The 13,286-nt window shown below is 37.6% G+C and overlaps 1 protein-coding gene across 3 annotated transcripts in view; it reads left to right on the top strand.

Annotated features, from left to right (window-relative positions):
• Positions 1 to 8,663, top strand: part of LOC122540466 (guanine nucleotide-binding protein G(I)/G(S)/G(T) subunit beta-1) — a 68,625-nt gene extending 59,962 nt beyond the window's left edge. For all 3 annotated transcript variants that reach the window (XM_043676310.1, XM_043676307.1, XM_043676309.1), the window contains exons 6-11: positions 284 to 446; positions 2,666 to 2,732; positions 3,324 to 3,525; positions 5,458 to 5,674; positions 6,050 to 6,163; positions 7,143 to 8,663. In XM_043676310.1, the coding sequence (XP_043532245.1) occupies positions 284 to 446; positions 2,666 to 2,732; positions 3,324 to 3,525; positions 5,458 to 5,674; positions 6,050 to 6,156 (756 nt within the window). In that variant the 3' untranslated portion in view covers positions 6,157 to 6,163; positions 7,143 to 8,663. The remainder of the gene's footprint in view (positions 1 to 283; positions 447 to 2,665; positions 2,733 to 3,323; positions 3,526 to 5,457; positions 5,675 to 6,049; positions 6,164 to 7,142) is intronic.
• The last annotated feature ends 4,623 nt before the right edge of the window (positions 8,664 to 13,286 follow it).

The raw sequence follows: 13,286 nt of genomic DNA, 5'->3' as shown, positions 1-13,286 counted from the left end.
CCTAAACATTCCCACTTCTCCCATAAACTTTGCTTCTCACACCTTGAACCTGTGCCCACCCTGTGGGAACAAACCTCTGATGAGCCATCCTAGTAGAAGCGTTGATGTAAACTAACAAAATTGGCTTTGAAAAGCAATGGAAATTTATAATCTTGTGAACTCTTGCTAAGTAATGAGGTGAAATTTTGCAACTGATTTGGTGAGGAAAAAAGTTCTTAATAACATACATTGTTAGTAAGGCACTCCTTCAAGTTGTATCTTATTGTTTGTGACTGAGCTGTAGGTTCATGCCATTCCTCTCCGGTCTTCCTGGGTCATGACCTGTGCATATGCTCCATCTGGTAACTACGTTGCTTGTGGTGGTTTGGACAACATCTGTTCCATTTATAATCTGAAAACTCGTGAAGGAAATGTTCGTGTGAGTCGTGAGTTGGCTGGGCATACAGGTAAGCTAATCGACCTTTAATCTTATTGAAGATTGCAGCCGTATTTGTGTAAAGACGCTGGTAAGTTTTCCCCATTAATTTTAATGGGCATTTTGTCCTTGCTGTGGTTACGTACTAACTAGTGGTGAATATAGTTGTGGAAATGGAAATAGGGCAGAAAGTGGAGTTGATGTAGGAGCTATGATCTTACTGCATAGCGGACCAGGCTCAAGGGGTTATGTGACTTTTGTTTTCACCTTGTTATTCAGCAAGACCTATGAAATTTATAGATTATTTGGGAGTTCTTGAAACCTTTTAGACTGTTCAACTCACTGTTAAACATTATTCAAAGGCAGCCAGAGTTCCTTGAAATATTGTTGGAGGTTTCACATGTGGAGCTAAAAGGCCCAGTTAGGTTAGCAAAAGGAAGGTGAACTTAGTTATGCTTGGTGACTTTGGTATAAAGTGACTCCTCATTGATGTTACACATTGAAGCTCCAATCTGGCTAGTTAGCTCATATACGCTATATCATGGGCATTTCGTAATTAATTTCACTCACTAAAATTTCCAGCAATGGTATTCAAAGGCCTAGTGATTTCTGATCCTGATTTCAGTTAATTCATCCACAATTTTGTGGCCCCTAGTCACCCTTGGAAGACTACCTAGATGTTCCTGTCGCTTAGCATACAGGACACAATTCAAATCACTGCATTCAATTGGTCATAGTGATTAAACCTTTTATAAAATCCATGTCACTTCCTTAACGAAGTGTTTTCTTCCTTGGTTAGTTCACTAACAGGGATGTAGCTGTTTCAAAATAGCTGTGACACATTTAAACTGACTGCATGATAGTTCAAGGCAATACCCTTCCAAGTGACACTGTCATGGAATGTCATTGACGAAGGCATTGTAGACCTTGTGCCTTAAAATAAGAGGGCCAGAATTTTATACTTGAATGAGGAGAAATATCTTTGCCCAGGGGATGTGTCATTATAATGTTAGCAGATCTGCTCAATATTTAGGTAAACACTCCATAATTTAGAAGAGCAATGATATGTTCAAATTTCCACTGTAAAAGCTAGATAGAATTCATGACAATGTCATACTTCCTGCCATAGTTCTTGAAAGACTCACCTTCAGAATTGTGGAGGCTGGAGATCTGAAAAGAAAACAGATTGGTGAAACTCAGCAGGTCTGGCAACATCTGTGGGGAGAAAGCAGGTTAATGTTTCAAGTCTGATGACTCAAGCCATCTGACTCTGAAGAATCACTGGATGCAAAATGTCAACTGTTTTCTCCCCACATGCCAGATCTGAGTTCTGCCAGTGGCATTGTCTGACATATGGACAGCATTCTCATCTGAAGAAATCTTATTAATTGGTGAGGTAAATCTTTACTGTGACATCTGCTATCCATTGTGTCTAGAAACTGATTTCCAATCTCACTTTGGGAATAGCTTTTAAGCTCCCAGCACCCATGTTCTTCAGGTTGTTTGTAGAAAACTGATACAGAAACTGTGACTCTGATCTACCAAATAACTACTTTAATTTTGATCTCTCAATGATATATTCCAAGTATCCATTATTAAAAACTAGATTTGAGTTGAAACCTACATTCTGATCCTTGTACCACTCAGCTAAGTGATTGTTAGAAAATGTTCTTTTCTCACATGAAGACTGAACCTGCAGTAAATACACATTGTAAAAACGAGGGAAAAAAAAATCAATGCTTAACGTCATATATTGATATTAAGACAAAGAACATGGTTCTTTGCTGCGTGGAGCACCTTAGTCATATTGGCAAAGCTTCATGTTCAGTTCTTGATTTCTACCAAGTTAGCTGGTCTCCACCCCATGTTAATATGGATATTAACATATCCTGGACCCCACATTGAGAGGGGACAATCAGCTGTAAATTCTGCAGGAGCAATGTAGACACAGTGGAATGCAGGGTTAGACTTGACTGACAGTTGTACAAGATAGTCTGACTTGCCAAGTGTCTAATCTGTGCTGTAAATAATGCCATTGTGGGCAATTTATGGAAGGATTTGTGATGTTCATAGCGTCACACTGCAGCAAGCGGCTGGTGGCTTCTCAAGAGGGAATTAATTAAAATTAAGATTTTATGGTTTGGCAGACTAGACTATAAAGCAAGTTATTAATATCGAGTAGAGATTTTGTTCCCTTCCTTGTATGTATGGAGTTTTAATGGATTCTGCCTTAATTATTCTTGATGACAGGTTATCTGTCCTGTTGCCGCTTCCTGGATGATAATCAAATTGTAACCAGTTCAGGAGACACCACTTGGTAAGTGTTGAAATCAGATTGCTGATGCTGCCAAACTGGTTAAACCAATTCAGTTTTCTAAAAATTACTGTTGAAGATTACTGTCAAGCGATTGACTCGTGTTCATGTATTCAAGGTGCTGAAGACCAGTTTGCAGTGTATTGAATAAGTATTTTCAATGCCAGTGCATCTTGTCTATTTTGAAAAGGTCAGCAAAGGTTGTATCCTTGTGAATTGTAGTGGGAAAGGTGTCACCAGATTAAACTATAATATGGGAGAAGGAAATCAAAATGTTGTCAGAATTTACAACATTCGAGAGAAATTGGATCAATGTAAAATAAGGACCTGGTTGCAAATTAGACTGAGCTCAACAGGTAAAATCACAGGTGAGCTGACATCAGACTGAGATCAATTGTAAATGTTTCAGGATTGCAGTAGAAGGGAGCTGCTTCATAATTTGTTTGACTCATCGATTTGGGTGGTAGATTGGAGGGGCTTATCATTGGAACTAAATGAAAGTAAATAGCAAATATTATGCTGTTTTATGTACAGTGAATTTATTGTGAAATTTGTGTTAGCGTCTAAACTATTTTATGCATTTTCTGTCATTAGTGCTCTTTGGGACATTGAAACTGGGCAGCAAACAACTACATTCACCGGCCACACTGGTGATGTCATGAGCCTTTCTCTTGGTCCTGATACAAGACTTTTTGTCTCTGGTGCATGTGATGCCTCTGGCAAACTTTGGGACATTCGAGATGGCATGTGCCGACAGACTTTCACTGGACATGAGTCTGATATCAATGCCATTTGTGTAAGTTTTAGCTTTTGGTTATGCAGCTTTATTTTAAGAGTGGGGTGATACTGTTTTAATTGTTACTCTGAATCAAGAAAATGTGGTTTGAGCTTTCCCTGGTATAATAAAATGTATTTGCGATCATTTGCATTCTATTTCATTAATGTCTATATCCAAGTAAATAGATGGCGCACAAACAAGGTTTGAGAAATTATTTGCAACCTAAAATAACAGGATTTTCCAGATTACCAGTAAAATTGATACAATACAAAGGAAAGGTCAGTACTTGCTCGTTCGTGTGATGTAGATGTCCAACATTTTTGCTTCTCTTTGGTGACCCTTGAAATCACAAATCATTTCAGTCTTTGGGGTATTGGGATACCCACAGTGCTGTTATGAAAGAAGTTCCACAATTTTGACTGAGCAACAAGAAAGTACAGTAGTATATTTCCAAGTAAGGATTGTGTGGAGTTTGGAAGGAAACTCTGTGGTGTTCCCATGCGTTATCTGCCCTTGTCCTTCTAGGAAGTAAACCTTCCACAGTTGGAAGATCCTGCTGAAGGCGCTGTATGATTGGCTGCTGTGTGCAACATTTGCACAATGAAATGCCAATTAATGTTTTGTCTTAGATGGCACTCCTGATTTGTATCTCGTAGAATGTTGACTATGTTATTTTAAAGTTTAATGCTGTCAGAAAATATTCTGCTGAGCTACATTTTTATGGGTTTAGAGGGTTGGAGGAAATTTCTTTGCAAATTTATTTCAAATTTTCTGTTTCACGTTCAGGGTTAAAGTTGGTTAACCCAGATGCTCATTTTCATGTTCCTCTTTTGAAGATAGAAGGGGTGATTTTATTTCCGCATTGCTGACTGAAATTAGAGAAAGTATAATATTGTTTCCCACTGGTTTTGACATAATATATGAAATAATAGGCCATCTGCGGTGATCTAGCTCCAGGGCCAAAGCACTGAATGTCACTGCAGGTTGAACTAATTAAGCATTTTTATTATTCACCAGTTTAGGATCAGATGCCAGTTAAAGCCCACCTAATTTAAAATTAATCTGTTCACTCTGACGCAGGTAAATGGTAGTGTTAAAGCACTTTGGGTGAGGGGGACATGTGGTAGGAGCCTAGAAAAGTGCAGTATGGGTATCTATTTCAGCTAAGTAGAGTATTTCGGTTAGTTTTTTTGAAGTTTGCCTTTTCTCCCTCTGAGCAGAAATTCCCTTCAATTAAATATTGGAAGTCTGAAACAATTGCATTTGGACAGTGTTACAGTTGTGATCTCTTTTGCCTGTCCCCCATCCAATTGAGAATGAACCAGACTGTTCACAATCTCAATCATGTACTTGACCCCCAAGATAAACTTTTAGCCACATATCCATGGTATTGCTAAGAGTACTTTATTTCTGTCTCTGTCATTATCTCTCTCTTTTACTGCCTCAACTCAGCTGCTGAATGTCTGAAACATGAATTTTCAGCCTCCAGATTTGACTATTCTGTCAGACTTCAGACTATTGTCATCCAAATTCCTGATAAAGAGCTTATGCTCAACACATCGACTCTCCTCTTCCTCTGATGCTACCTGACCAGCTGTGCTTTTCCAGCATTGCTCTTCATTAAACTTAATTACTCAAGAAGCTAACTGGTCCTTACGTTGCTAGTTTTAATCACACTCCATCTTTTGATGCTACTTTAGCTGCTTGGATCCTTGGCTCCAGAGTTCCCTCCTTATGCTCATCCAACTCTCCTCCTATAAAATGCTCGTTTAAAACCTAAGTTTTGACCAAGCTTTTGGTTGTCTGTCCTAATGACTTGCGTGAGTCAGCATTATGTTTTGCTTTATAATTATCTATATTATCTTAACATTTTATGACAATAACAGCATTGTGTAAATGTTATTTTGAAAGTCTATCTATGTTCCTGCTTAATATACTCTTTTGTTTCAGTTCTTCCCTAATGGCAATGCATTTGCCACTGGCTCAGATGATGCCACCTGCAGGCTGTTTGATGTGCGTGCTGACCAGGAGTTGATGGTATATTCCCATGATAACATCATTTGTGGCATTACATCTGTAGCATTCTCGAAGAGTGGTCGTCTCCTGCTAGCTGGCTATGATGATTTCAACTGCAATGTCTGGGATACTCTGAAAGCTGACCGTGCTGGTACTTTACGCATTTCACTCTGGCTATTTTTTCCTTTAGACTATGAATTCTGTGAAAAATAGATTTCAAATAAGTAAATTCATCTTACTGCTCAGAATTCTTTGCCTTAAGCATTTAACATTGCTAGCATCGCAAACAGTCATAAATATTAGCTAATTGTATTCATAATTTTAATAATGGCAGCAAACATGTTGTCGAATTCTTTAAAATAGCATCAAGAAAACTTTGAATCTAATCTGCCTGATATTTCATTATTAATCCTAAATCCAAATTGGTAGATAGAGAAGGATAATCTTCAGTGTTATAGCTGAAGATCCACTGAAATCCAGATGAGTTGTTTTTCTGTCCTATGAAACTTTTGCCCTTCTATTTCAGGTGTTCTGGCTGGTCATGATAACCGTGTGAGCTGCCTGGGTGTTACAGATGATGGCATGGCAGTTGCAACAGGATCGTGGGATAGCTTTTTGAAGATTTGGAACTAAACCTTAGGTTTGTTCAGCAGCTTTGGTCTGCAACTAAATCAAAGCTAACGTGTGTTATGAGAGCTTGTTTCATGCACTAGAGCCAAATCAAAACCTCAAAGTGAGAAACAAATTTGGTTGCAAACAAAGTCTTTGTTTAAAGCAAATTAGTATTGTTTCCAATGTCTGTTGATGTTTGATTCTACACTGACTTGGCAATCATTCTAAGTATTGTACAATTTTTTAATCCCTTTTATTCCTGAAGAGAATTCTGCTGCAAGCAAATAGTTGAGCAATTAATTAGTGATACTGAGGAGAATCTTCAGATATTTTAGTTGTCATTTTATAGAACTCATTCATTCTCAGATTTTGCTAAATGATTAAACTTTTCATTTTTTTGAAGAGAACATTTTGCTTTCCAGACCCCTCTTCGCAAACATGAGTCTTTTTCCTGCTATTTAACTTTTACAGGTCATTGAACAAAACCCAGTGGAATTCTTCTTGACAATTGTCCCATGAAAATTAAATAGTCCATATTTGGAAGAATTACCTAATGGATCAAATGGGTTTATTTACATCCTGACTCTTTTTTTGGGTTATTCCAAGTGTTTTGAATGTAAAAATAAGGTATTAACCAATCAAGGAATAAAATTGTGCATGAACAATAGAGTGTTCTTCTATAAAATGATGGTTGCTGCCTTATGCAACCATAATTGATAGAAAAATTGAGTTTTAGAAACTCTGCCCCCAATTCATCAATTGTATAAACAGCAAATTCACAGTAATGCAACGTCCATTATAGCAGAATGACCTGTATGCAATTTTTAAAGCAGGAATCTAATCGTATCACTCAGGGACCAGAGTGGGGTTGACCTATCAACATAGTCTCAGGTGCACATGTTACATACGGACAGATGCTTGTTTAGAGGTTTTATTTCCAGTTCTGTCTAAACCAGGAGCATTGGTGTCAATACTCATCAAACCAAACTTTCTTCACTCCTTTGCAGATTGCAAATGGACTCCATGGTGACTGGAAGACCATTCCACATTCAATGACATTGCATATCCGATCCACTGATACTGACTTGGACACCCCCAACTTCAAAGGGCAAAATGTACTTTTAACCTTTGCTATAATGAAGAGCACAATGTTAGGCATCTTTAAATGGAAGATTGTGGTATAAAAATGAGATTGCGCATTCCTTTTGGGACCATTATTTTGTTTCTGTCTTGAGAAAACACTATCATCCCACAAAATGTAACTATAAAAGGATCTTGGTAATCATGAATAAACAGCTAATTTTCTCAGTAGTTTAAAATTTTAGAACCTTGAAGGTTTGCTGTCAGTTAAGTGTTGAAAGCTCTATTTTAACACGCATCTCAATTTTAAGTTGTGTTTTTAGCTAAGGAATTTGCTGGTATAAATTTTTTTTTTTTTTTGCTAAACAAGGGAGTCCTAGACCAGCATTGTCCTGGTTTGTCAAAGACTGTAAATTAGTCCCAGAGCTACTTTCTTTTTGGTCTTGTCCTGTGTCATGGACCTTTTGTTGCACAAATACTGCATTTAAAAATGTGTTGGAACTAAACTAACCAAGCACAGAGTCCTGGTAATGAATGCTTGTTTTTAAACTGTAATTTTCCCCCCTTCACCATGTGGATAACATAGAAATTAATTAAAACTCCCCAATGAATTTTAAGCTGGTGGGTTTCTCTGTAAAGTAGCTCAGGGCTAATTCTGCCCATACTTGCTGGAGATTCCTGCTCTAGCAGCCGCAGATGTCCTGTGCTTGGATTTGGTCAATGTGTGTATCAAATGATGTAAGTCAATGTTGAAAATAATGATCTTGAGGTTTCTAAGTTAATTTTTTGGGAGTTATTTTGTTTTTCCTTTTGCCATGGGAGGGTTTACTCTTATAGAAGCATGCTGTAGAATTGCAAAAAGTGCTTATGGAATTAAGTCAGTAGATGTTCTTTTTAAGACACCTGTTAAATTGTAACCATTGCAGCTGTAATCATGGCTACTCTGTGCATAATCAATGAAGAATTAAAAGGCTATGCACTTTCTGGAGTAGCGCACTCTCAACAAACTTGGCCTGTTCAAATGATCTTCATCTTGAATGATTCTTAAAGAAACAAACCATCCTGTTTATACATTTAAAAATTGAAATTCTTTATGTAGAAAGCTTAATGTTAGAATCATTTTCTAGAACAGGTTTCTGGCTTTCTGATTTTGCTCAGTTGAACAGCAGAGTTCTCTGCACCATACTTTACTGTAAACAGAAGTGCTCTTGACTAGCATTAGTGGCTTTCTCATTCTGTTCCTGCAAACCTGTACAGATGTGCTGTAATTGTGCGTAGGCCTGGACTGGCAACCCTTTCCATTAATTCTGTAGGTCTTTCCTCACTCCTTTCCTTTTGCCTTTTGTATTTAATTTGAAGTCGGTGTACTACAAGAAAGCTGGATGCAAGATAGATAACTATATTAAAATGTACTGTTATTTAAGATGTAATAAAGCAGTTTGACATGAGCTATGTCTTGGCTGGTTACTTTTATTATATATTTCCATAGATTTATGGAAGCGAGATTATTCATTAATTATAAATTTGAAAATGACTGTCACTAAAATCAGACAATATTTGGTCATATCTCTCTTCCATTCCTAGCCTGCTTTCAGCTGTTATTTGGGATATCGACAACATTTAGCGCACAGCTTCAGCTCTGAATTGGAGAGCATGGTACACTCAACGAGAGTCAGATAATGGCCCTTTTGTGGAAATTAGCATAGCCAAAACACACTAGATACTGATCTAGCAAGCACAGCATACACCATTATGGCACCATTCTCCAGAATATGTCTCCAGGTTGCCTTCAGACCCTTTTGCAAGGCTTTCTTGCTGATGCACAATATCATGTACACTGTACCTTTGTTTGTTGCATGCAATGAATGTAATGTATGATTTCTAGCCAAAGAAAAATTGGACTAATAAAACAAATACTAACCTTAAGCTGTCAGTGTCAGAAATTCTACCATTTTATTTCTCTCATAACTTATTGCAATTGTCTTGTGTGTTCATTTGTTTCCTTCCACTCCTGGAAGCAAAGACACCTGAAATATTGTTTTTTAACCTTCAGCAAAGTGAGCATAAATCATTGCCCCAAGTCATGTAGTCAAGCTTAAACTCAGCTGCTGATTGGTCAGGGTAGAGATTCCTGACTTGGATTAACAGCAGAGATTGTGGGTCAAACCTTAAACGTTATTGATCTCTATTGCACAGTCCCTTTGCATATTGTGTATTTTCCTAAGGAGTTTGAGAGTAAATTCATGCAAGGACTAAAGTTGCACCAGTTGTATAATTTTGTCAAGTTTATAGTTAATTTTGATTATCTAGAGCTGTAATATTTTCATTGGTCAGTGGATCAGTCATTGTCTAAGTAGAAAAGGATGGATGTGCATACATTTTTAAATGAAAATTTGAGCCTGAGTTCTGAACTTGCTATCTCGTCCTGAAATATCATTAACTCATCACTACATCTTGATGCATAAAGCTGCTTGTTTAAATTGCTGAAATGTCACTTGAACTGTAGGCTGCTGCCACTATTTTAAGGATGCAGTAGTTTTCCAATGAGATGATTTGTCATGGGATTACCAATGACCTATGCCATTATTGTTCCGGAGTGAAGATTTCATTTAAGCCTGGTTACACTTGTAACATTGAATTTAGACCTCATTATCTGCAAGGGATAAGGTCACTGACTTGCCATGGATAACAAAAAAAACATAGCTTGCCTATCTACAGTGAGGGACTGCGCAATGTTGTCCAAACTGGATGAAAGAATGAGGAAAAACTAAAGATGTGGTCTGGGACTAACTCAAGTGTGTAGATCCACAGGTAGCATGTCAGTGGATAATGAGAACAGTGTACTCTAAAGCTTTTGCTTTATAATGGACAGTTGTATTTTACAGGATTGCAAAAACAAGTTTCAGGTAACATTATACATTTCTTTGGACTATTGCTATTTTTATAGTTTAATTTTTTTCAGTTAAAGTGGACAGGGTGACAACAATTCTCATGAGCAGCTTTCTTTTTTTGAGTTTAGAGAAAATGCAATTAACTTAATGGTTAAAGAACAAAATTTCAGCAAAACTGACTCCTAGTGAAGCTATCTGGAAATGAATCAATTTATGAAGCAAATGCATTCCTTCCTGAAGTCATTGACAGCTTCTGCTGTCGCAAACATCCTTTTCTTCTGAACTAAGGGAGTCAGCCACAAATAAGATTTAAGAATTTAGAGCTAATTATTTCTCTCCAACAAACTTGTCAAGTCATTGTTTATTTCTGTAAAGCCAATTTACTCTCGTTACAAATTGGGTTGAAGAGTTAGTCTAAACCATGTGACTGCGGAATTTGAGCTTCAGGTTGATTCAGAAATAGATGTTTGTTGCAACAGTAACCAGCCCAACTGGTGTATGCTGGTATTTAGTATCCATGTTAATGTCCCTCCCATGTTAATGTCCCTCCCAGTCTGCTACATTTAACTGTCAATATTTCCTCTTCCTTATTGTGTAATTAATAAGCTCCCTTTTAGATATATCATGCTTATTCACCATAACTAATAGCTGATTCTGCTTTGTAACCACTGGTAAAAGGTTGTCCTGAATTCCTTATTAGATTTGTTAATTATGCTATATTTTATGACTGCAGTTTTGGACGCTATCTATATAATAATAGAAATGTACAGCATGGAAATAGACCCATCAGTCCAACTTGTCCATGCTGACCAGATGTCCCAACCCTTAATTCATTTAGAGATGAGACACTTTTAGTTTCATTCATACAGAAATCTAGATGCAAGCAGAGCATACTCCACTTTTTAAAATTTATTGATTTGCGAGATATGGGTGTCACTGGCTGGCCTGCATTTATTGCCTGTCCCTAGTTGCTCTTGAGAAGGTGGTGGTGAGCTGCCTTCTTGAACCAGCTGTGGGTTGACTCTCCATGCCATTAGGGAGGGAATTCCAGGATTTTGACCCAGCAATGTTCAGTTTTCTTGTATGCATGTAGAAAAGTTTAGATTACAGATTTCCAGCACCCAGCTGTATAATGCATGTCATTTTGTACAGTTTAAAGTCTAGGATTTCTCACAACATCAAGGAAAGCTTGCTGAGGCTATTCGTCATGAGCAGGCTTATTAAGGCTACATTGAGGTGAATGTTTAGTTTTTAATGGAAAATGTGGGCATTGAGAATTTCCACTGAAATTGCTCAGACAGAAGCTTTTGGAACAGTTCCACGTTTTTAAATGGTGTTGTCTTGACAAACTGAAGATCAGTCAACTTGAAGTACAATGCATCATTTGGGTTTCCAAAGCAAACCTTTTCCACAACTTATACGTTAGAGTGAGTGACTCAGTATGGCGCATACAATTCTGGGGAATAGTCATTTATGCAGTTTCTCAAGCAGTGACTTTGAATCTTATCAATTAAATACGGCTGTAGACTGCATTTTAGTTCGTCCTCAAATGATCAGGAGAATTATATTTTCAGAATGTCAAGGCATTGGCAGTCATTCCGTTTAAATTTAATGGGATGAGTCTTATTGGCGAGACCAGTATTTGTTAGGCAACCTAGTTATCCTTTCCCTAACAGGCCATCCAGTTTATTTCAGCTAAAGGTCTGCAGTCATGCAAGAGGACCAGATCAGAGTAGCAGATTTCCTTCCCTCAAGGACATTGGTGAACTAGATAGGTTTCAATAACAATGAAGGTTTCATGGTTTGAGACTAGCATTTCACATTAATTGCACCAGCTGCTTGGCCTTTGAGAGGGCCCTATTCCCACCCTGCCCCTGAACCTGGGCCTCTGGATTATTAGCCCTGTGACTTTACCATTGAGACACCATCTCTGCAGACAATTAGGTAATATGTGCATAAAAATACAACTCTAGTCCTTACAGCAAATTTGTACTGTTCAGAACCTCAATTTCACCCCTTTTTGTAGTCTCTAGAAAATAAATGAAATTTGGTACCACTTAGGTTTTTCAAAAGTGAACAATCAGATGATATTCAAGTGATTCAGCAAAGATGTGTTTTTAATTCATTCACCAGATGAGGGTATCACTGGATAGGCTGGCATTTATTGCCCAGAGGACATATAAGAATCAACCACATTGCTGTGGATCTGGAGTCACGAAGGCCAGACCAGGTAAGGATGGCAGTTCCCTTCCCTAAAGGGTATTAGTGAACCAGGTGGAGTTTTCCTGACAATCAGTGGTGATTTCATGGTCGTCATTAGACTTATCATTCCAGATTTTATATTGAATTCAAATTCCACCATCTGCCATAGCAGGATTTGAACCCAGGTCTTTTTTCTGGATGTTAGGTATGTACTTGTAGTAGGAACCAACAAGTCTGCAAGAGCTCTGGTTTTGAAAGAAAAATTGCTTGCATTTGTATAGCACCCTTTAGGTACTATGGGAAACGTAGGAAACTTGACAGACAATTTGCAGAAGGCTGCATTACCCAGAAATGTGATGGTCTCTTTTGACAGTGTTTGCCAAATACTTGTTGGTTTCCATGCTATGGGACAGATTCCTTCATGAGCTAAGTACTTGATCAGGTTGCAGAGCTGGAACTACTGGAATGTCCTGGGTTTAAAACTATTCACTTGCGTTGCGAGAGCTACTTCAAACAATTTATTGTAATAGAGTATTTCCTTAACACTTCCTTCATACAAAGGTTTATTCTGAACACTAAATGAATATCATAATTCATGTGATTGCTGTAGGTAAATAATGTATTTTGGATAATGACAGCCCTCCTATTTGTTATTCAAGCTGTCTATATTACTACCTCAATAAGTTAGTCTTGGCCAGCAACATTTCCCATTAAGTTGTCAAACTACATACCAGTAGGTATACTTGCAGCCTCTAAGTATCTCCTTGATCTTGTGATACATAATAAGAGGCCCATTGCAGGAAGTACGGACATAAATTTTTGAATTTTTAAGGTTAGGTGATTAAGGCTTAGATGACTTCAATATATTGCCAGACGTAACAATTTTGTATATCTTGCAGATTAAAACTAACAACACAAGGTTATAGTCCCAACAACCTGGTGTTGTGATTTTTTAACTTTGTACACCCGAGTCCAACA

This window comes from Chiloscyllium plagiosum, chromosome 34 (assembly GCF_004010195.1).
Source record: "Chiloscyllium plagiosum isolate BGI_BamShark_2017 chromosome 34, ASM401019v2, whole genome shotgun sequence".
Classification (NCBI taxonomy): Eukaryota; Metazoa; Chordata; class Chondrichthyes; order Orectolobiformes; family Hemiscylliidae; genus Chiloscyllium; species Chiloscyllium plagiosum.
The sequence above is the reverse complement of the archived record's forward strand: the minus strand, read 5'-3'. Positions and strand labels throughout refer to the sequence as shown.